We start from the raw sequence: 24,056 nt of genomic DNA, 5'->3' as shown, positions 1-24,056 counted from the left end.
GCTCTTATGAAATATAAATTGTCAAACTGTCTTTTGACAAGTACAGGTTTTGTTCCTTTTACCCCAAGTAATTTGGAACCATCAACCCAGCAAATTAATCTTGTCTAGTTCTGTCTTCTGAAGAAATGCAGTAACAAATTAGATTGCTTCAACCCGCCTGCACTATTTTAAATTTATCCACCAGTTCAAATTAGGAGATGGATTTCATACTGATTTCACAGGAGGGGCTTTGGTTCCTTAGGATTCTTTTCCATAGGTATGCAAAGTTCCTTGCAGATGAGAAAAAGCAGGTTGCTTTCTTATATCTAACACAACTGAGCCTCACTGAATGCAGTAAATTTGCTTTTAAGTTCACGTGTTTAGGTCAGTATGGACACTCCAGTAAATCTGGTGGGATTTTTGCCAGATTCCTGCTTTTGGCACTTTATGGCTACAGTCTTTATCAAACCCATAACTTTATGTACATTTGGAAAATGTACAAGAACAGATTTGCATACAACATAATTAATTTTAACTAACCCCTTTTCCAGAGTGGGATATGTATCCTAAAAGTAAAGAAAAAAAAAATTACTAAAATATTACTGTCTCTGAGGTACTAAATAATTTTAGGGTTCAGCTCTGGTCTCAAAACAATGTAGATATACAGTTTTAGTAGCAGGAATAGTTCTTCTAGAAGGGCATGGATGATTTTTATTGTTTTAAGTACAAATGTATTTTTCCAGCCCAAACAACAGCACTGCATTGTAATTAATCAATGCCTAAAACAAAGAGCATTGCCAGTCTGGAGACAAGAACAGAGCTTTTCTCTGTAGGACACTGGGACTGGAAACCTACAGCAGTACTTAACTCCAGTGCTGGGCAAAAGAGGGAGCTGAAAGTGCAGTGATTCCCCAGAGTAAATTCAGTCTGGTCCAAGCAGAAAGGTGATTGTCCAGAGATTCCAGATTCTGGCTACCCCACAGCTCCCAGGTGAGGTGGGATTCAGATGAGCATTTTCATGGAAACCCTGTGTTTCACCATCGCCTGGGGGGCAATCTGGGGTCTGGCTTGGCTCCACATTTCTCTGTGGATCCCCAAGGAAGGACTGAAGCCTGAGGTTTGCAGATGGAGTAAGCACCATCAGCCAAGTACATTTTAATGCACAGAGTTTTTTCTTGGCTAAGCTGTCATCCCCTCGTAAGGATTCCTTGCACAGAAGTTGTTTGTACCTTTAATTGGCTTTGCTACCTTTCTTTACCTTTTCCAACTCACTGCATCCTTCTTGAAGCAAGTGTCCAGATGGTCAGAGCTTATGTTATTCTAAGGACATAACAGGGGTACATCAGAAAAATTAGTACTTGTGTTTAGCAATGTGCAACAGCAAATCAGCTGTGATTAGTACAGAGGCTGCTACTGTAGGGTCTCTTTGTGGTGGCAATGTGCTTTGTCATCACTCCTTGTTTGCCAGGTTGAGGAAGAAGGCTGAGCTCAGGATTGGCATGGGGCCAGCCAGAGCAAAGCTTTCGCTTTGTCTCCCCATGTTGCCAAGTGCACCAACAGATCCAGAGCAGGTTCTGGAAGCCTTGTGAGCTGGAGATCTAGAGGCTGTGAGATCTAGAGGTCAGAGTCCTGGAGACTTTGCATCTTCTAAGCAGAATCTATTCATTTCAATGCAAATCAGCCTAACTGCTCAGTTCAGTGAGTTTGCATAGACCAGCCCCACCTGACAGTTGGGTCAAAGGTATGAAGAACAACCTCTCTTCAGACTTTTACTTTCCTCCAGTGTTATATCAAAGTGCCTTTGTAAGTGACAAGTAAGTATCCTTCATTAAAATACAGCTTTGCATCACAATTATGTAGTAGTTTTTGTTTGCTTTCCTAATTGGAAAAAAATTTTGGAAGAGCAATAAAACACAATTTGTTCCCTCTTCCCAGAATGAAACATCTCCTTTCGGAAGGAAGGAGGGAGTAAATTTACATTATAATGAGCAAATTGTTATGAGCCCATAGATCAGTGTTGACATAAAGGGTGACGGAAATGAGATGTCATTTTGTGCATTCCCCCTCGCATGCATCTGCCTGTGCGTCCTGCTGCTACTGAGCCAGGCTGTATCATGGTCAGCAATAGTAACACATCCTAACTCAGGGAGAAGTTCCTGTGAAATTAATCATTCTTCACCAGGGCTGCCAAGTGCACCTCCATCCTTTCCCCAGTGAGTGCTAGCGATGGAGGCAGTGCAGGGTACTACTGCACCTCCTAGCTGGCTGCTTTTTACTGACCCTCTCTATTTTCCTCTCAGCTTTGTCATTTCCCAGGACTGTCAGAATACTGGCATGGACTGACAGGATGAGTGCTACGGTTTTGCTTCAGGCATGTGATTACCTAGCAAAGCATGCAGAAAAATGCAGGGTTGGGGCCTGCCCCTGCCCTGCTCAACCCAAGAAGTGAATGAGCTGAAGCTTTGTCTCAGTTGTCATTCTGTCCTGCCCTTATTTCTGGAAGTGGACTGCAGCTGTCCAGACCTTTTCTCCTGCCTGTCCCTCTCTGTAGCAGCTGGGTTCATTAGTGGTTTTGAGAAGCTGGAAGTGACATTAACCCCTGCCCAGCTGTTGTGGTGTCAGGGCTGCAGGCAAAATGGCATTTGTTTGGCTCCTGGAGAAGTCATCCAGCGATTGCCTGGAGAGTCTCACTGCAAGTGCAATCCATATGCAATGCTTCTGTCAGCAAAGACTTGCTGGAGGAGAGTTTATAATAAATATTCACATCTGCTGCTTTGGACACTCTAATCCATTCTACAGATCTTTGCTGTGTCAGGCTTTGTTCTAGATGAAGAAGCCGAGTAGTTATAAAGGTTTGCAAATAGGGCATATTTATCATGGTTAGCTCCACTTGCTAGTTCCCTTTCTTGCACAAATATCCATGACCACACTAAGCGTAAGTTGTGGTTAAATATTCTCAGTGCATTTGTAAGCTTTCTAGGCTACGTGTTTCTTTTGATAAATGGTGAAATGAAGCCATCAGATCTTCATGAGCAGAACAGACAGCATCATTGTTATGACCTAGTTTGAACAGAGGGACAATATATTCCCTGGATAAGCTGTACATCACATAGGCACACCCAGGGCCCTAAAGTGCTAAAACTGGGATAAACTCCTCCATGCTCATGTCTGTTGGGCAGTATGTTCCCATTGGCTATTTGGTGAATAACCTGAGTTACTAAAAATAGAAAAATATCTCCTGTTTTTCATAATCTTCCCAAAAATTATGACCTTGGTGCCAGATTGACTTGGTCAGTGTCAATTTCAATTATTCTTCTGCTGGCAATGTCTTTGCTTTCAGAGAGAAAATCTCAATACATAAGAAGAGCTATAATCATTCAGAAGGTGTATTGAACTTGCTCTAAATAGAAAAAGGTGTTTGACCAAGATCACGACTGACAGTACAGTGATCCCCTTGTTGTTAGGGCCACATCAGCTTTGAAATGAAGGAATAGATTTTTTTTTTTTTTTTTTTTTTTTTTTTTTTTTTTTTTTTTTTGTATGTGAAACTCATTATTATTATAGTTAATTTCTAAAGGAGAGTCTTTATCTGGAGACTGGGTAAGAGGCACTTCAAACATATCACTTACCAGCTATTACCTGTGTTTTTATTTAAGCAGGAAGATGATAAACTTATAAACACATTCTGCTTCCTTAAAAGTGTTGAAAACTGAGTCCATTTGATTTGCAAAAAAGCACATGGAACCTGAGAACTCCTAAGAACCTTTTTTAGGTTCTGTTTTATTTTTTTCTACTGTTAAACCCTGTTCTATACTAAGGATTTAAATATTGGGTTTTTTTTCCAAAAGGATATAAGGGAGCAAGCACTCAGTACAGTTAGATGCCTGACCTTCTGGAAATCCAGCTGAAAACTCATATCCTCATGTCATAAGCAGTACAAGAAAAGCAGTGTCAAAAGCATGCTCTGATATCAATACCTCCAGGTATTAGGAGAGCATCTGCTCCTCTGGTGCTCAGTCTGTGTTTCAGAATCTGTCCCTGAATAATTGTATCCAAATATAAGTGACTGTCCTGCTCTGGTGTGCACTGGGGAAGCACTTGAGTATTGCATGCAGTTTTGGTCACTGTAACATTAAAAAAAAAATTATTAAGCTGTCAGAGAGCATCCAAAGGGCAACAAAGATGGCAAAGGGCCTTGAGGGGAAGCTGTGTGAGGAGTGACTGAGGGCACTTGGTCTGTTCAGCTGGAGGAAACTGAGGGGAGACTCACCAGGGTTTGCAACCCCCTTGTGAGGGGGAGTGGAGGGGCAGACACTGATCTCTGCTCTGTGGGGACCAGTGACAGAACCCAATGGAATGGCCTGAAGTTGTGTCAGCAGAGGTTTAGGTTGGATATTAGGGAAAGGTTCTTCCTCCAGAGAGTGTTTGGGCACTGGCACAGGCTCCCAGAGAATGAGCACATCACTAAACCTGATAGAGTTCAAAAAAGGTTTGGACAATGCTCTTGGGCACATGGTGTGACCCTTGTGGTGTCCTGTGCAGGGCCAGGAGTTGGACTCCATGATCCTTGTGGCTCCCTTCCAACTCAGCAGATTCTGTGATTCTGTCAAAGTAGCCAGGCTCCTTGTGAGGAGAACATGAGGTCTCCAGACTGGCCTAATCGCTCCAAAATCCAATCTCATTGTTATCGATCCGTCCAATTTTCTGTTAATCTATCTCAGAAAACAGGAGTACACGTGAGTCTCTTTAAAGCCAACATCTCAAAACCTCCCGCGCCGCCCTCTTGTGTAGCCTTTGCCAACCTCAGTGATGCCTTTGCGTGTGTTTCAGGTGACCTGGTGGCTCTGGCCAGCAGCGAGGGCTCCGTGAAGGTGCTGTCCCTGGCCGTGGGCCAGCTCTCCGTCCTGCGCGGCCCCGGGGTCGAGGTGCGCTGCGTGCGCTTCCACGGCCAGGATTCCCTGCTGTCCGCGGGCGCCGATGGCAGGGTTTGCCTCTGGACCTGGGCACAGTGACACAGGTGGCCCTCATCGCCTTCCACAAGAGCGGGCTGACAACAGCACTGCGGGCTTATTGCTTCATAGCTCGTGTTTGCACTATTCGGGGAATGTTCGCCCAAATGGAGCATTAGTTAGCATCTATCCAAATAAACCCCTCTATTTCTCCCTCTTTCTGCTGTCACCGTGTTTTCTCCAACACCAAGAATCTCTCTTTAGGTGGTGTCTGGAGAAACAGCTTTACAATGACGCCTAATGCCGGCGCAGCCGAATTGCAAGGAGATTGATTTTTGATGTAGCGCAGCACGAGCCACAGGAGCCGGGGCGCCCCTTCCCCGGCGCAGCCGCCTGTGGGAAGATGAGGCGAAGTTTCCACAATGCGGCCATGGGGGATATTTTCCCGGACACGGCCGGGGCAGCGGCGATGAGCCGGAGCTGGAGAGCGCGGAGGGGCTGAGAGAACCTCCAGCGCGCGGATCCGAGGGGAGCCGGGCTGAGGGGAGCCCCAGCCGGTGGATTTGAAGGGGGAGCGGGACCGAGAGGAGCTGGGCTGAGGGGAGCTCCAGCCGGTGCATCTGAGGGGAACCGGGCTGAGGGGAGCTCCAGCCGGTGCATCTGAGGGGAACCGGGCTGAGGGAAGCTCCAGCCGGTGCATCTGAGGGGAACCAGGCTGAAGGGAACCGGGCTGAGGGGAGCTCCAGCCGGTGCATCTGAGGGGAACCAGGCTGAAGGGAACCGGGCTGAGGGGAGCTCCAGCCGGTGCATCTGAGGGGAACCAGGCTGAAGGGAACCGGGCTGAGGGGAGCTCCAGCCGGTGCATCTGAGGGGAACCAGGCTGAAGGGAACCGGGCTGAGGGGAGCTCCAGCCGGTGGACCTGAGGGGAATCGGGCTGAAGGGAACCGGGCTGGCGGGAGCTCCAGCCGGTGGACCTGAGGGGGACCGGCAGCTCTGAGGAGAGCCGTCGCCCCAGCTGGCGGCAGGCGGAGCAGCGGCCGGGGCGGGGGCGCCCCGCCCCTGCATTATTTTTTGGGTTTTACCCCCCGGCTCGTCTCTCTTCTTTTTCTTTTTTTTTTTTTTTTTTTTTTTTTTACTACCACCCCCCTAAAAACAAAATTAATCCTAATAGGGGCAGGCAGGGAGCGCGGAGCTGCGCGGCGCGGGCATGGCCGGCGCCCGGGCCGGGGAGTCCCCGGAGGGGCGCGGGGGCTGCCCGCCCGCCGGGCGCGGGGCTCCTGCGCCCGCCCTCCCCCGCCTGCCTCCCGCCTAACCCGCGATCGCTCCCCCCCTTCCCCCGCCGAGGCGAAGCTGGAGCCGCAGGAGATCCGCCGGGCACAGGGAGGGGACAGGGATGGGTTGTTTTCTCTCCCCCGCCCGCCCCGAGACCTGAGGAGATGCAGCCCAAGTTCGCCGCGATGACTCTGCTGCTGGCACCGGGGTTTCTCCGCGGCATCGCAGCCTCCGGACCGCCTGAATCCTGCTCCCTCTGAATCGTCGGCGCCGGGTTAAAGCTCAGTTCTCATGGTGTGGTTGCTGGGCTGCCGCGCTCCCGTTTTGCGATGGGAGGTGGAGGAAAAGGGATTGTCCGTGAGTCAACACCGAAAACGTGATTAGGATGAACTGCTTTCACTAATCTCTTTCTAACCTTTCAGTCCATGTTGGCCTGTGACCCCTCTCAGCTTTCACATCCAGCCTGATCAGGTAGGTGTGAATTATTTACTTGGGGTGAGGGAAGGCGGATGGAAACGTTTCAGAGACTTACCTACGATCCTGGCCTCTCTCAGGATGAGAAATGATGAGAAAGTTCAAGCTGTAAAGTAATTCTGAGCCAAGCAGCATTTGTTTACTTGTTGAAATGTGTCCGTGCAAGACGTCTGCAGTCTGTCTGATTTCCAGGATCGAGCCGAGTGCCTGTGAGTTGCTGTGGGACATCTCAGCTGCTGTAGCAAAATATCTGGGGAGAACTTTTATATACATATATGTATACACACGCATTTGTTTTGAGAGCTTCCTCATAAAACTCCAGCAGATTCTCACAAGTGTTTCACATTTCCTCAGATATGAATGACTCTGTTTGCTGCTTCCCCCCCCCCACCCCAAATGCCCACAAATCTGCAGTGTTGCAACCTACCTGTAGCGTTAGGTGGGCAGATTCTCTGCTCTGTAGATATGTAAAGCAGCCGTATCTGCATGAATCGCTGGATTTCCAAACAGCATCTTACAGTGGATATTGCTAATAGGAGTAACAATAGTCCTTGTGATGGAAACACAGCTAGTACTTCAATTAAGAAGATATCTTTTCGAATTTGATAAATCCTGTGTAATATCCGGTGTCTCCCTCTGTTGTGGCTTTGGAAAAACTGCTTGGTCAACAGGATCCTTTAGCTGCTTCTCTGGGATTAAAGCTTTCTCCTCCTACTGCTCCTTTTTTTGCTTCAATTAAGGGAGAATTAATTGCTGAACATCTGCAGTCCACCAAAAATGCCAATATATAACAATGTCCCCCCGAGGGGTGGGAAGGAGTACGTGTTTGCCCGTGTGTGTAGGTTAATGCATGTTTGTGTAGATTCCGTGTGCCTGTGTGTGCATGCTCTGGGAATGGAGGAAAAGAAGGGATGATGACACACACACCCCAACAGTCCTTCTTGTTTTGGTTTGTGCCAGCATCTACCTCCGTAGTTCTGCAGTCCATGTAATGCTGATATTTCATCTCATTTAAAAGTTTCCTGTAATACTTTGCCCAGGTTTTTTAAGAGGGGTCAGAAACCAGTTTGCTGCCTGGGTTACACTGGCTGCGGGCTGGTGCGTGGGCAGGTTGGTGGCAGTGATGTGGCACTGTGGGCAGCCAGAAGTGTTCCCAAGACACCGGCACGGAGCCTTCTCCTGGCGCCGACTCTCCCGGGGGTCACTCAAAGCCCCTCTCCCTGCCGGGCTCCGTCCTCACTCCACCACTTCAGCACAGCTCACCGGAGCTCGGGCCGTGCTGCATCGCTCCCGAAGTTTTAGAAAGGCTCCAGCTTAATCAGGCCGACACATTTCAGCGGCTCCATGCATTATGCAGGCATTTAACGCCCTGCACTCCGCGTTTTTTGCTGGGAATTACTGAAATGCTGAATAATGGAGAAGGTGAATTGCATCTTGATCTCTGACAGGGTTAAACATACCTGCTGTGGGCTGGGCTGTTTTGGTAGCCCAGGAAGTCCCTCTTCAGAAACGCTGTAATAAGATTCTGTACTATTCCACCTCTCGCAGCTCAAGTTTAACCCAGCACCATCTTTCAGATCAGACACAGATCTGACAACAGATTATGTTTAACTCATTTTCAGCTCAGGTTTCCCATCTCAGTTTAATGAAGTGGGCTGTGCTCCATACCTAGCACCAAGGGACAGTGGCCACTACAGGAGGTTTAAACCAGTCTTAAACTTGGCTTCAAAACCCTCCAAGCTGCCCATCACCATGCCATTTCAGGCAGCTGGTTTAATTTCTGGTGCATCCAAAAACTCAACTGCAAAAATGGGGAAAGTAAAAATTTGATTATTCTATGAACCACCATTCCTTCAGGGATATTTTATGGTCATATGCTTCCAGGCATGTGTGTCTAATGTAGGTATTTCACATGCTTTGTTCTATTTGCCAATAATTAAGAAGAGGTTTAAAAAAATCAAACGAAACAGTGGTAGTTAAAAACTTTGATTTATTCTTTGGTACTGGTTGAAAGAATGACTTTTATAAGTCAATATTCCTTCAATTTTGAGTTTTTTCTCACTCAAAACTGTTTGTTTTCAGACCACAACACTGGTCTCCCTATGGAAGCAACTGTTTGTATCTGGCTTTGAGGTCCCATGGAGAAGCCGAGGAGGGGGATGGCTCTTCACATCCATGAAGCCTGGATACTTCTCTTTGTGCTCCCTGGTTTGGTCACTCCAGCTGCCATCAATCATGAAGATTACCCCGCTGATGAAGGGGACCAGACCTCCAGTAATGACAATCTGATCTTTGATGATTACCGGGGGAAGGGCTGTGTGGATGACAGTGGCTTTGTGTACAAACTGGGAGAACGTTTTTTCCCAGGACATTCCAACTGTCCTTGTGTCTGCACTGAGGATGGACCTGTTTGTGATCAACCAGAATGCCCTAAAATCCACCCAAAGTGCACAAAAGTGGAACACAATGGATGCTGTCCAGAATGCAAAGAAGTGAAAAACTTTTGTGAATATCATGGGAAAAGTTACAAAATCTTGGAGGAATTTAAGGTATGGAACCCTTACTTCAGTATTTCATATTAGTATGCTTTAGGAATGGCATTTTTTGTTGGGAGCTCTCAAAGGCACTCAGTATTTGCTTACTGCCATGGATGAATGCTGAAGTCATTTTTAGCTGTGATACAGGTCTGGCTCATGTGAAAGCTGTCACCTCCCCCTTATGTGCACTATCTGAGGGCCAGTGGTCAGTCAAAAGCCCCCGTGGGAATTGCCAGCCCTCTGCATCTGCCTCCTTTGCTCATAGCATGGCTCATGCTGGACTACCAAGGGTGTGTAAACCAGTACTGAGTGCTTTTTAAGGACCCCTTTTGCAATTTGGATAGCAAAAAATTGATGGCGTGGTGCTGAGAGTTGTTACTCGTAACTGTATGTGCATGCAAATAAGTAGATGGTAAACTTTATTTATTTTTTTCATTTCAACTGTGATAAGGCTGTCTAGAATGGAGAAGATGAAATCCTAGGCAGATGAGCATCTCAAGCAATGAGAAGCATGGGGTTTCATTGTAATGGTTGAGTTATTGTAAGGAATGTCATAAAGAAATCCTGAAATATATCCTAAATACAAGTCAGTGTTTTCCAAAACCACTACACAACCTACAATTCTCATTCTAATGAGTTTGATCACAAGCTTTCAATTCTGCTATGGAAAACAGCATTTCACAATGAAGAACAGGGGCTGTAAAAGCTGCAGGTTACAAGTTTGTTCTTCCAGGTCACGCGGCTTTAAGAGTTGAACCTCCATAATTAACAACAGCCCAGAACTCTTCATGGCTGAGTGCCAGATCTTATTATACACTTGGCCAGTTCATTGTCTTCCCTGCAAGGAAAATAATTTCATATAGGTCTGAGTACTTCACCAGTTCTCAGTAACATAGATGGCAGTTCCCTTTTCCACAGAAATTGTCATTTTCAGGGAAGGTAGCAGTTAGTAGTTCTTTTCTTCTATCATGTGTGGTGTACGTTTATCTTTTTCTGTCCATCTGAAACTGCAGTCACTGAGTCTGCCCAAGACAGTTTAATGTCTCAAGCACAAGGTAATACAAATGTAAGAGGAGCATCTCCTTGAGGGCCACCCTGATCAACCTGCTCTGCTTTGCTGAGGGATATAAAGATGCTGATCTTGTGAACTGCTCAGATAACAGTTTCTTCTTGCCCTGAGAAGGCCTGGCCCAAGTTCATCCCATGATCACACTTCAGTGGTTGTATTTTGGCAGCTGTGTTGTCAGGTGGTGAGATATCCCACCTAAGTGATCAAGTTTTCATGTGAGAGGTATAAGGTCTCATTTTTAGGAAGCAGAAATTTGTAAGGACTCTTTGAAGAGATTTCAGTGGGAGAGATAGATCTTGTCATTAAAGTATCTTTTGCATGTGATTTAAGTGGAAAAGAGATGATCTCTTTTCTTGAAAGAAATTATCCTGATAACAGCTTAAACTGTAGGAAAACAGAATACAGGAGAGAAAAGCTGCTGGAGAGAGTTAGGAGCCATCTGGTTCCCTGCTTGCTGTATTCAAATACTTGGGGTGTTGTGTGGAAAGCAAAGTTCCAGTACACTCTGAGAAGCACAAAGTAGACAGTGTCACGCCACTCTGACACACAGTAACCTTCTGTCCAGAACTAATGTGAGATCCTTCACACTTAATTTAGCTGACAGTCAAACTTTTGACCTGGATCTGTGTTTTGCTGAAAGCTCAATATGATGTGGGATAGAGCAGAAACCAATGTTTTGGAAATCTCTGTGTTTACCTAGAATAAACAGTGGATTGCTTTTTTCCTCAAAGTACTGTAGGAGAGTCAGACAATGGAAGATCACTGTTTTGTGGGGAAAAAAGAAGCACCTGTGAACTATGACTTTATAAATTCTATAGGGGAGGCAGAACTTCAAGATTCAGGAAGCTGCTGCTCTGAAGTCTTGACTTTATGAGGCAGCCAAGCATTTTGTTGTTTATTTCAGCAGAATAAAGATTATACCTGCTATCTCTGCAGATGAAATCTTGAGCAGCTCATAGGTTTTACAGGCTCTGAGCTCTGCTCTTCCCTCATCCTGTTGAATTTATAAGGTCTGCAAACTTTCTCACATCCATTGCACACACACTGAAGTCAAAGACGAGAGGCTGTTCTGACTCAAACCCAGGCTGCTTTCAGTGGAAACAGAGGCACTGTTTTATGTGGTCTCAGAACCCTTTCACCCACTTGATTTACTTTTGCTGGTATGTAGATTCCAAATCGTCATCTATAGAAGTGCTTGTCACTGCTGAGTTTCAGCTGAAATTAGCCTCTATTTAAAAATCTTTTGCAAGTGTGTGTCTGTGTGTGTGTGCCAGGACTGACTCATCTTGTAGAAATTTCAGCTGCCTGATCTTTCACAAATTGGGATTAATTTTTTTCTCTCGGAATATTTTTTTCCTAGGGTATCGATATCTATGAGAGATTTCCAGTTGGGTGAATTATCCTATATTGTTTCTAGATTTTTTTTTTCTCAGGTTTGGGGTGAGAAATCTAAATATGATTCAATCTTTTTTTCTTACCACTGGCAGTAACTGCGATGCTGTCAGAGTAAAAGCATAGTTACAAAGGCCCATTTCTTGAATATTTAGCTTTCTTCTAGTGAACAGATCTTGTACATCTGATTTTTTTGAGTCACAACAGTCATAAGCACAAAATACAAACATGCCAACAAGCCATGTAGCTTAGACAGCTGTCCAAATATTTATGCTTGTGCCCCTCAATCATAAACATGTACAAATGAAATGCTGAACTGAAGTTCAATTATAAATCCAAACCCACTGAGAGTTTTCTCTTGTATCCTCTTGTAAAATTTTGTGTCTTTGACAGATGGCTTAGTAACCCCAGGCAGCATCTTCATAGCATCTTCATCTCTTATGGGTCCTGGGAGATGTTGGTGGGTTTGGGGCCCCAGCTGCCTGTACAGAGCCTGCCTCATTCCATGGTTTCAGTGGGATTTACCCCCAGCTTTGGCTGAGGCTGGGGTTCCACCTGGAAACCCCTGCAGAAAAGGCCAGCACAGTCTCTCTAATGTTAGCCATGATCTGATCCAAATGTCCAGATTAAAATACAGATTGATGCCTGGTGGTCAGGATTCTGATACCTGTGGAGCAGGAGAGAGGGCAGGCCTGGTGGGTTTTACTGGGATCCATCACTCTCTTTCCCATCTTGTCTTCTGCTTTTCTCTTTGTTGGACTAGAATGTGGCCTCTCAAGTCCCCACTGAGCAGGGGTGAAGGCAGCTGTGGTGGCTGCAGGGAAGGTGTGAAGGAAGCTGGAAGTCTCAGGCTGTTTTCTCCAGAGGGATCTGGCAGGGACTCTCGGGGTCACTTGGCAGCTGCTTTTTCTCTCACACATCATCCTTGCTTTGGTTTCAGTCCTGGAGGTTAAGGTCTGAATCCCAAGTGCTCTGCACTCGCTTGTAGGAGCGGAGATCTTCCAGGGAGGCTTTTAATCCTCCCCTTTCTTCTCAGAGACAGAAAACAAGCAAATGGAGATTGGTCTTGGTTATTGTAAGTACACATGGCTGTGTTTTAAATGAATGTCCCCAGCCAGCAGCTGATGTAAAGTTAAGGAGACAGTGTTCCGCCAGCGTGACGGATGTTCATTGGCAGCTGATGGAGAACTCCTGCAAATGTCACTGAGGCAAGTGTCCCTAAGTGCTGATTACTTCTTGCTCTCTTGCATAACTTACTGGCAGAAAAGCACACACCTTTGAGAAATGGAATTATGGCGTGGTTACAGTGTATTTGTAGCCACAGTGAGGAGCCACTGGAAGAGGATTGGGTTGTCGTTTTGGAAAGTCCATTATCAGCTCTCAACTTCCTGGGTTTCTCACCCAGCAGAGGCACATCCAGAATAACCTCCTGCAGACCTCTGGATATGTAGCAAAATGCCATTGCTGGGAGATAAATGGTCAGTTCACAAGAGATTGTCAAGCTGACATCTTGAAATATTCTCTCCATTTTGGACTGACAGGCAGGGACTGCTCCCTGTCCCTGCAGGAGAGTGAGCATGGTGCCATCCTCCTCCAAGGCAGTGGCAGAAATTTCCTAAGCACAGACATTAAAATATCTGTGTTAGCCTGGCAGAACGTTGGGTGAGCTGTCCTTTGGGTGGGAACACCAGAGGTTTTGGCCGTCCTGATGATGTTCAAGTGAGAAGGGCAGCTTCAGCCTGCAATTGTGAACTTGAGCTTGGAAAATACTCTGGACATTTTTTTGGGTGCTTTTCAGTGGCTGTCTTCCTTTCTGCCAAGCACAGAGCTGCAATTTCTTCTAGCCATTGGCTCTGCCAGTGCTTATCCTTTGCTGCTGCCTTTATTTGCCTGCCCTTCCCAATGACTTCTCCACTTCCTTGTTCTCTCCCCTTCCACCTTTGCTCCTCCCAAACCTATCCTCACTGAAAAAGTCCCTAGGTGATGCCCAAGTATTTGTCCCTTGCATCAGCATAAGTGTGGAGAGGTGGGAAAATAAACCTTGCTCTTGCCCTTTTCTTCCACACTGGAGGAAAAACAGAGGAAAAAAAAAAAAAAAAAAAAAGCAGGAAAGGTGAAATTTTTCCTTCCAGGGCAAAGTTTTTGCTGACTTGAAAAGAGCCAGGATTTCATTGCTAAAGTTCTACTTCATTTTTCTTTCCCCTGTTCCCTGCCACTACATCTTAAGTTCATTGCTTTGTAAATCACCTGTAATCCTTCAGTGAAGGTTTTTGTATCTTGCTGATTTTATGTCTTCCTGAACAGTGCTTTGCACAGTAGGGACACAGCTCTAGCTGGGTTCTTCAGGGTGTAATCAGAACCCAAAATATATGAGGGACTGTGTAAGCATAGCATTATCACACACTGATTCTCAGCTCATTACAGAAACCTTTACTTCAGAATAGTGGCACCTCCTTCTCCTTTGTTAATGCTCTTTAAAATGTTTTATTAATGTAATTACCTGAATTTAACTGAACAAAGCAAGGCCTCTCATCAAAAGGCACATGCAAGCAGGTATGCAGCTGCTACCCCAGCAGCTCTCAGCCCCTGAAACACAGTGTGTCCATCCTGATGCTGGAGGAGGCAGCAGGAGGCAGTGAAACCAAAAAGGGATTCCCCACCCCCAGAACTGTGCCAGAAATAGAAATTAAGTGGTGTAAACAACAGCCTGCCTCAGACCGCCAGGTACCCAGGCTAGGAGTGCAAGCTTATCAATTATGAATGGAGCACTTGGAATGTTGCAGAGTGTTAGTGGTGGGGTGGTGCCCTTAGGTGAGAAACAAGAGTGTGGCAGCCCTGGGTGGAGAGGGCCCCCATTGTAATATTGGCATTTTTCTTTCCAAGATGTGTGCAGCAGGCTTTTTTTTTCCTATGACTCAAGTGGGGCTTTTTTTTTTTTTTCCGTCTTGTGTGTTCTGCAATTTCACATATGGCTAGAAAATCATAATACAAAAGAAATTTCAATAATGTGCCTGTGCTTTAATAAAAGGAGCCATGAACAATGCTAGCTCTGAAGATAGCATACAGCCATTGAAATCAGACAGGGGAAACAGAACATCAGTCAGATGAAAAAGTATGATTTATTATCTCCCTCCTGGCAAAATTACAGTGACAATGTCTATGCAAAGGAATCTAAAATTACTGACTTACTGTATTTCTGTCATAATTTGTACCAAGAAAACATACTAAAATAGATAGGCCTGTCACATATTGATCTATAGTGAAACCTATTTTTAAAATTATGCTATGAATTTAGCTACTGATTCTGTAATATATATATCACATTATGCACAAATATATTATTACAATAGGTGAAAGAAGGTGGGCTTTATTCAAAATTTGGCTAAAAAAAATCCATGTAATTTTCTTCCCTAGAGCACAGTAATGCATGGGAGGCCCCAAAAGCTCAGAGCTCAGCAGTGCTGGCTGTGCCACACACAGACTGTCTCAGAGCTCCCCACTGAAATGGATGAGACCCAAAACCTGAATCCCCACAATTCAGAATCAGCAGGAACTGAGCACAAGCCCCCAGTTTTAGTCACGGTGCAGCAGCCCAGTGCAGAGCTCAGCCTGTACGTGCAATCCCAAGGGAATGGTATTTTTCCAGCAAATATGACACAGGAATTAATGTGTGCCCAACATTTGTACTGCCAGAGCTGGGGCTGGGCTTTCAGTTATTCACTGCAGGAAATAGCCCATCAGCTCTGCTGGCTTCCAGAATCAGCACTGTCCAGGCAGCTGCTGAAGGAGAGAGGATATCTCTGCCCAGCCAGTGGAGAAGCTCTGGCACTTCCCTGCCCTCCCTCCATGGCTGCTGGAGCCTTACTGTTAAGAAAACAGAGTATGTAGTACATGCAGGTGTTACCAGCTCCTTCCAAGAGTGGTAAAATCAAGTCTGAGGCTTTATTGTTGTGCCAGACAATGCTCCGTGGGGCCAAGGAGAGAGCTGCTCATCCCTTGGCTCTCCCAGGCTGTTTGTCTCTGTCACCCAGGCTGTTTCTGTGGGGCTGGTGAGCAGGACGTCCTCGGGTCATCAGCTTAGGAAGAAGGGTGTCATCCTTAGAAACATTCACAGCTCATTGGTGAGAAGGTTTTTTAGGAAACTATTTCCTGCCAGAGCGAGGGAAAGTGCAGGTATGTGATTGTTGCCACTGGAATGTGCTCTATGCAGAATTGCATTCATTTAAAAAATGCTCAATCAGCCAATTCTAGTTGCTGTTTTAAAAGCTATAATTAGGTAAGTTATAATGCTCAGTCTAGTTGCAAAATAAGGACATGTGAGGCTTCCTTACTCTGTTCTGTGTAATATCAAAGGTAATTCTTTGGGAATTACAGTAAAATCAGTATGCTTGGAGAAGCAATAGGGTTTGAAACAGCTCCTGAAAGCGGGGAATCTCTCAGTCTGTTAACTGTGGTCATCCCAGTCAGCAAAACCTTTCAGACTGAGGGTTAGCCCTGTGTGGTCCCTGTGTAAGCAGACCCCAGTGTATTCTCTCATCCCAGATAACCCATTCAAACTCATTTTCAGTTCACATCCTTCCCAGCCTGTGCTCGTAACCAAATGATGGCATCCCCTGAGGAGCAGAAACCTCCCAGACACCACTGGCAGCTGCAGAAGGAACAGGACCAAGGTCCACACCTCCTCCCCAGTGATGTCTGGTTGTATTATACCTACCTCCATAATAGCAACTCAGTGTTTTATCAGTACATGGAGCTGATCTTCCACCCTCCGCCATCTCTCAGTGTGAACAAAGCAGGAAACAGCAGACTCAGGTACAGGGAAAACGCATGTAAAAGGGATCACCTTTCCGACCAGGTCCTCCGTTCCTTTCTCCCTGCTCCAAGAGCCTTTCTCCTAGATATGGCTCCTTCATTGCAAAAGCCAACCAGGAGGGAATGGAGAGCACAAAGCTGCCAGCTGGGCTCACTTTCCTTGCTGACATTAAAAGGAGCTTAAAAAAAAATGCGAAGCACACACAGACATTTTGTCTGTGTCCAAACGGGGCTGCACTTCACACGTTGGAGCCACAGTCCCATCTGTCATATCTGTAACCTTTCAGAAGGAGTCCCCTTCCCTGGGCACTGGGCATGTCTGCACTAAAAAACTACTGTAATTGAGTCATAAAAATTATCACCAAAGTAACAGAGCCCCAGGGTAGGTGAGGTGCAACTATTGTAAGGAATAAAATGAGACATATATCAAAGCAAAGAGAGCGTTCTCACGGAAGAAGTGCAAAGTCATGTTTTTACAGAAAGCTTTGCTGCTGCTCTCGGGAGAGAAAAGGAACCACGAGACTGCAGATACACAGCTCTGGTGGAAAAGGGGCCAGGACTCAGCTCAAGGTTGTCTCTCTCATCAGCTAATGGAGGAGTCACTCTTCAGATCCAGACAGGGTTCCAGGAGCCTTTTAAACTCATCAAATTGTGTGGCACAGAGCAAATCTATGAGTACAAAGCTCCTAAAGCCATCACAACCCTGACTCATCAGATGTGGGCCCAGGATACTCAGGATGAGGTGCATCTTCTGTGCCCTTCATTTGCCTTTGCGGATCTGTAGGGCTCCCCAGGAATGTTCACAAAACAATGGCAAGAGTAATGTTGTTTATGATCATGGACAGGCACGGCCTGGGAATGAGGGGAGGAGAGGAATACACAACCTGGAGCGATTAAAGCATCCTTGTGCTTTTCCATCTCCAGAATCCAAGCCTGGTCACCAGCACGCTGGAAAGACTCTTGTGTTAGCAATGTTTGTGTGTGTGTTGAGGGCTCCCTTAAAAACAGGATCTCAGCATCTGCGTCTCCTGCTTCTTGGAAGCCAGGTCCTTGGTTTAGCCAATCTGCAGTGTGGTGCAGGCATTTTTCAATTTTTGGATGGCAAAGTTGATTTGTGTTGCTAGTGCTCCATATAAGTAGGATACAGCTCCAATTTTTTCACTGCAGATAAATTATCTAATGACTTAATAGTTTTTTCCTGTTGCAAAGTCATTTGCAACCTGATGGTTGTTTTCAGTGAGTGTGTTTGTCTATAATTACTCAACATATTGTCGATTTGAGCAACTTTCCACCTATGGAAAATCCAGGTGGTTACAGTTTTTGTAGTATAATTGATGTATCTCCACTAGCTGGCTGGATGATTTTTATTTTATTAAGTAAGTGACAAAAATGAGAGAAATTTTTGCCCTTTGCAGGTTTTTGTATTGGCACGTACAAAAGAGCCATTTACCAAATTTTTAACAAAAATTAGATGGTTATTTACACACTGCTTATAGTGAAAGCCAAGTGAGCAGCTCAAAAGAGAAATGGGCAGGTTTCAGTCCCACTTTCAGGTGGGACTTGTTCATCAGCTCCTTCTCCACAAGTTTGGCACCTGCAAAATTTCTCAGCTGAAAGCTCTCTGAATTTTCCTGCAATCTTCTGCTAATCTGACTGAGATCACAGGCAATTTCAATGACAATGAAAATGATTCTAATTTCTCCCCCAGGAGTATCTCTGATGAATGCTATCCCAGTTCCTTTTTTATTCCTCTCCCCTGGTTTATGACTTCCCACCTCAGCCATAATATGGAAGCCATTTTTGCCTCCAAATTTATTCATCAGGTCCTTTCAAGCTTTCTTCCCTTTCTTGCTTCCTGCCAATAAATTCCCCACCTGAAACTGTAGCTACAGAGATAATTTCCATCAGAATTGCCATTGTCCTTAGTGTCATTAAAAGTTACAGCTCCTCTTAAGATGTAAGTGCCCAATTTGACAGACGTCACTCTGCATCGCTCTGCTTTTCCTGCTGTTTTGTCTGCATCGAGCAGGATGCCTTCAGTCCAGCCTGTCTGAGGGATGGGATTATCTCTGTGAGTCTCTTGAAAACTAAAAGAGGGGGGGATTGACAGCAGCGATGGTTTTCAGTCTTCCTTTTCTTGGAGCCCAGCACTTGCAGGGGATGGGACACATCCAGAGTAGGCAGGAGGTGTATGAGGATACAACTCGTGGATCTGAATCTATGGCAATGATGCCTTAAGTGTGCAGAACTGCCAGGTGAGATCCATTGCATCCCAAACCACCTTGGCATCAGCAGAAATGCAGAGGATGGCACTTCCTTTTTAAGGGGTTGGCACTTCTTCTTCTAATGTGTTCTCAAAGGGGGAGAAAGCATTTCAATTCCGTATTCAGTAAAACTGGCAATAAAAGCATTTTCCCCTTTGCAGTATCAGCTAGAAGAGGAACATTCTTACACACCACGTCCTTTTTGGTGTTTAAAGGAGCTGATTTTGGTTTGCAGTGGTACCGAGAGTCCCAATATCTCCTCTGCCTTTGATCTGGTGTGATGGCTCCTTGGGTTTCCCCAGAGCTCAGAATCAAGCCCACTGGCTTGGTTTTGTGTTTATACCCCTCTTCATGTTCCAGTCAAGCAAGCAGATTGCTCCAGTCATTCTGGCCATGTTGGAAATTCACCTGTTTGACTCTGAAGAACACCACAGGCCCCAATAACAGATACACTCAATTCAGTGGAAATACTTGGATTGTCTTCCAGTGACTTGGACAGCCCCTGCACGATGATCAGTATGTGCATGGTAACATGATGAGATGGTTGTAAACACTCATTTTGTTCCCCAAAAGAAAAGTCAGGTATTCCTGATACAATAGCTGTGGAGCCTGGATTGCTCTGCTCCTGTCTGGTAGGAGCTGTGTCTGCTTGGTGAAGGGCTGTTGTGTGTCAGGCATGGGACCTTGGCAATGAGATGAAGCCTTCCAGGATGGGATTAGGGCGCATCCTTGTACAAGAACTCTCTTCAGGCTTAGCTGTAGGAAGGAGGGGGAAGAGAGCAGCACAACAAATCCTGATTACTGCATCTCAGGCTTTGAGCAGCCTGGATCCAGTAAAGATGTAAATCTTCTTCCACTGAAGGCTGAAAACCCAGGAACATAGAAGATGCCACACGATTCAAGGCCTTTTCTTGGAAAAGTGAAGAGAGGTCCTAAGTGTTAAGAAATGCTGTGCTAAACATGCCTGGAGGAGCTGACATCTAAATTCAGTGGAAGGTCTCCAGGAGTAACAGGTCAGTTTTAATGATACAAGACCCACTGGCTCTTGAAATATTCAGGTGCCAAATAGCACTTTAGTCTTGGAAGGCTTCTTGGAAAATGAGCAGCATTTTCCCAGCTTCTGGAGGGGTATGACCCTCAAACCCCAAGTCTGAGCAAAGCCAGCTGGAAGAATCCCAACTGATCACAGGGAACTGCAGCCTTAAAACTCGGTCTGAGACATCTGAGCTGGGTGACTTGGAAACCAGTTAGCCTGGTGAATGTGGCAGCAGAGCAAAAAGTGAGGAAAATGGCTTCTTATTGACTGACAGAACAAACAGGTGAACAAAAAGTATCAGTCAGATGTAATCTTCAGGGTTTTTAGTTTGTCTTAGGTAAATCACTCCCTCTCCACCTCTCCAGAGCTGTTGGTGTAGAAGCAGCTAAGAGTGATTGATGAGCAGACATAAAGACAGAGAAATCCTGATTGCAGGCAAGCAAGAGGAGGGCTGCAAAACTATATTTCACTGATACATATATGCTTCCTCCATTCACTCAGGGAGAATATCCCCTACTTGGTGAGGATATAGAAAAGCCTTTCCTATGTTTGGGGCAGCAGAGGGGTGGCTTAGGTGCTGTAACTATGGCCAAGACATGAGCTAAGGGAGAAATACAGAGATGAGGTTCAGTAAGCACTTGCAACAAGAAAATTCCTATGACTAAATGAGATGACTGAGGTGCTTCTTGCAAGGTCTTGCCTAAAATCTTAAAGTTTTGTGTGTCAGTTATTGGTGTGATTGTACCAGCTGCCGTGGTCTAAAAGAAAAGTTTGATTCAGATCTCTTCAGCTGTAGAAAAGCATAAAGGAGTAGGTTTTAACATTCTGAGTCCTGAATTCAGATTTCCGTTTTCTTCTCTCCACCTCTCCCTTATGTTTGGGAATAATCAGTTTTGTAGGCTATTGCCCAAAGAATTGTTTGATTGTGTGATCTCTGTGGCTGTCCACCAGTCCTTTTAGAGGACTTGAGGACCTGCTCACAAAATAGACCTCTCAGAGGTATGAAATTTCTGTGGGTTTTTGAAACCTTGTAGCTGACTAAAGAAGGACCCACGTGGTGCCCAACCCTGTAAGAGAGGAGTAGCTGGATGATGTTAGCAGTCACAATTCCTAGGTGTGCTGGCATTTGCTTCCAAAAAGAGGGTGAGAGCAGTGGGGAGCTGGTGTGTATGGGTGCAGAGTGAAGGTTAGGAGGTGGGGCACCTGTATCCTGGTTGGTTTCCCAATTTCCCCTGCTCAGGGGTATCTTGTTTTTCATTCTGTTTCCTATGCTGCCTTTTTCATGTGTTTGTTTATATCATCTATCAAGTTTATCATTATGTGCTCATGCACATAAAATCTTTATTAGCCGTGTGTATTTTCTATTCTCTGTTCTAATTTTCCTTCCTTCTTGCATTGTTAACAAACTCTGCTGATTGCAGATGTTTCCCATTTGACTGCACCTGAGACTCAGGTTCTCCAGCCACACAACAGAAAGAGTGCTGGCTCCCTCCTCCAGCCATCCTGAGGTGTGTGATGCCATCCACACAGGATTGCCCAGGGACTGAACCTGCCCTCCCAGCCAAACCTGGGCTCACAGACCTTCTTGAGATCAGTAGAACAGAAGAGAAAGAGAAATTGGGCTGTGATCTTAGGGGTGGTTATGAATGGGTTGTGCTGCTCTGGTCTTTTTGAAGTGACTGGCTGAAGGAGAGGGGATTTAGGGTCAGAGCAGAGACTGAGAAGGTCCCTTGTGCTCTGTGTCCCATTTCTGCTGCTGTTAAAAGCCCTTGAATGGTGGATAGATGTTGGCCACGTCTGCTTCCCACCAGCTTGGCTTGACTTGGCCCCTACATTGACAACATCCAAGAACGTGTCACCCCACTGGCTCTGAGGGTCACTGCTCTCACCCCTATTAGGAGTGGAGATGGGGTAAAAAGAATTTCAGTGCTTTGCACTGGTTTGGCCAAGTCAAACTGCCCTACTGACTGATACCTTCTACAGAAGGGCCCAGTTTGCTCCTGATAGAATCATTTCTGAAATCATATTGAGCAGTGCAGGACCATGGAATGGTGCAGACGTGTATCCGTGTTTTGGCTGGGCATCATGAGCACCCTTTCCTTTTGGGCAGTGGTCAGAAGAATGTTTCTTCACCAACAGCTCTTGAAATCCTGCCTAATAAATCCTTCCCTACAGAGTTTTCTAAGAGATTCTTCTGCCTTGGACATGGGGGTGAATAAATTACCACCTTTTGTGATCCTTTAATCTTAGCACTCTTTCTAGAATATCAGTTTAAGGGACGCAGATAAAGCATTTGCACTGTTCAGGTGGGAAAGTGTCCTCTCTCCTTCCTACTCCAGAAAACCCCCTGTGTTTTTGCAGTATCCTTCTTCAGCAGGGATGAGAGTTCCTTTTCTGGAACTGTTGTTTGAACTTCAGTGGCTACAGAAATGTAAACCACCCCTCTTTCATGGGGGATAAATCTTTAAATTGGGAAACAGGAAACCAAACTTAAGGACATCTTCTGCTGGTTCCCTGTTCTTCATTGGTTCCCAGTTTGTCATTTTGCTGCCTGGTCTTCCTGCTGCCTGTACTAATAGACAGGGACTTTTTGGCCAGTGTCCCAGAATTGTTCCACAAGAAGGGTAGCACCAGGGAAAGTAATAGCTCAGATGCAGAGCCTGCAGACAGCTTCAAAACGCTCAATCAGTGTGCTTGGGGCAAAGTCCTTTCTGAATGGGCAGGGATTTGCAGGTCAGATCCCAAAGCACATCCCAGGGAAGAAAGTGCCAAGGCTCTCATAAACCAAGTGGACAGGAGGGCTGGAGTCCCTCATGGTAAGTGGCACTGACAAGTGACCAAAGTGGTCAGATAGAGGAAGATCCTGAGTGATCACGACCAAGTGGCTTGACCTTAATACAGTGAGGAGGAGGAGGTGGCAGGGAAAGGTCTGGTTCATGCCAAAGCAGCCTTTTCATCTGGTGGCTTAGGTCGAGCCTCTAAAGGGGTGAAATGATGCCTTAAGTTTTAGCTTTTATATTTTTCAAATTCTGTGCTGCTTTAGTGTGTAACTCTGAGCTTCATATTAAGTGCTAGCAAGTTCTCTTCACAGGGTAGGCAGACAGAACAATCCTCTTCCAGCTTGTCCAAGGACAACTGTTACAAGCTCCAGGCCCAAAAATTATAGACAATGGTGAATTGAAGAGAGAAAAACAAGGAGGATGGAACTTCATAACCTGAAGCTGTAATTGGACAATTAACTCCAATATGCAAATGGACCAGAACTTATAAAAGTGAGAGACCCCGTGACCGGTTGTTCATTTTGTGACCATTTTGGTTCATCTTGGGTGCAGCCCTGGCTGGGCTCTTGTGCTGCCCAAGGTGGATCCATTGAGGAGATCCTTTTAATAAATCCCTTTATTCTTTATTCTGCTTTTTTCTTTAGTTCTGTCCAGCCTCTGTTCTAGGTCAGCCTTCTCAAGGCATCAGTTTACTTGGTGTTCTGCCAGGGTGTGCTTTCCTTCTCTAATTGTGTGCAGCTCTTCCTGCTTGGAAAGCTGCTCTGAGCATCAGGCAACATCCTGCTTTGTTACAGTGTCATTTTCAGGCTGCTCCACCGAGGCTGAGGCAGAAGATGTGTGTGTCATGTCTCATCTGCTCAGCCACAGAGTCGTTCAGGGGCGGCTTCTGCTTGTGCTGATCCTCTCCGAGCCGTGGATTGGGCAGCAGCCCTGGAAAAGCATCACATATCCCTTAGCATTGCAGCCACTGGAGTAGTGAGGATGGGTACAAGCCCTGGAGGAGACGTCAGTGAAAGCTTCCACAAATCACAAGATCTAGTTCTACTGCTCCATATAATTAGTGATTAAAATGAGTAAAAACAAAGCAGCAATTTTCTTATTGATCCCTCAGCAAATAGTTCTGTCTGTTTTCTTCTGTATTGTTTCTTCCTATTAAATAGCCTTGAATAAGAAATGTCAGTCAAATGAATTTAGATTCCTCGTGCTTCAGAGAGAAATCAAAGCAGGATTGAAAGAGGAACGATAATTAGAGAGAGGAATTCCACCTCCACACACTTCTTCCCTTGCTCAAGGAGTGCTGATTTTATCTAAATTGCCAAAGCCATGAGCAAATGAGAGGTGATGGGAATTATAGACTGCAGATGCTGAGACAAAGCAAGGGAAGTTTTAATTAGTGCATTTTAAGGTAGAAATAAATTTCCTGGGAATAAATTATTCTACTCAAGACACATGGAGCTTCTTAGAGGTGAACTGAAGAGCTTCTTACAAGCC

The 24,056-nt window shown here is 45.6% G+C and overlaps 2 protein-coding genes across 6 annotated transcripts in view; both read left to right on the top strand.

The window, feature by feature from the left end:
• The window catches only part of SPAG16 (sperm associated antigen 16), a 361,537-nt gene extending 356,392 nt beyond the window's left edge, over window positions 1-5,145 (top strand). For both annotated transcript variants that reach the window (XM_053982332.1, XM_053982331.1), the window contains exon 16: window positions 4,810-5,145. In XM_053982332.1, the coding sequence (XP_053838307.1) occupies window positions 4,810-4,991 (182 nt within the window). In that variant the 3' untranslated portion in view covers window positions 4,992-5,145. The remainder of the gene's footprint in view (window positions 1-4,809) is intronic.
• Window positions 5,146-6,147: 1,002 nt separating this feature from the next.
• The window catches only part of VWC2L (von Willebrand factor C domain containing 2 like), a 46,684-nt gene continuing 28,775 nt past the window's right edge, over window positions 6,148-24,056 (top strand). For 3 of the 4 annotated variants that reach the window (XR_008437868.1, XM_053982333.1, XM_053982335.1), the window contains exons 1-2: window positions 6,148-6,672; window positions 8,758-9,224. Coding sequence is in view for 3 of the 4 variants with exons in the window: in XM_053982333.1 (XP_053838308.1) it covers window positions 8,814-9,224 (411 nt within the window). In the remaining variant the exon portion in view is untranslated. Of the gene's footprint in view, window positions 6,673-6,755; window positions 6,885-8,757; window positions 9,225-24,056 lie in introns of all 4 variants that reach the window. The other variant, XM_053982334.1, reaches the window with a different exon arrangement.

The sequence above is a fragment of the Vidua macroura genome, chromosome 7, assembly GCF_024509145.1.
Source record: "Vidua macroura isolate BioBank_ID:100142 chromosome 7, ASM2450914v1, whole genome shotgun sequence".
Taxonomy (NCBI): domain Eukaryota; kingdom Metazoa; phylum Chordata; class Aves; order Passeriformes; family Viduidae; genus Vidua; species Vidua macroura.
Note: the sequence above shows the minus strand (reverse complement) of the source record. Positions and strands in the feature narration are given on the sequence as shown.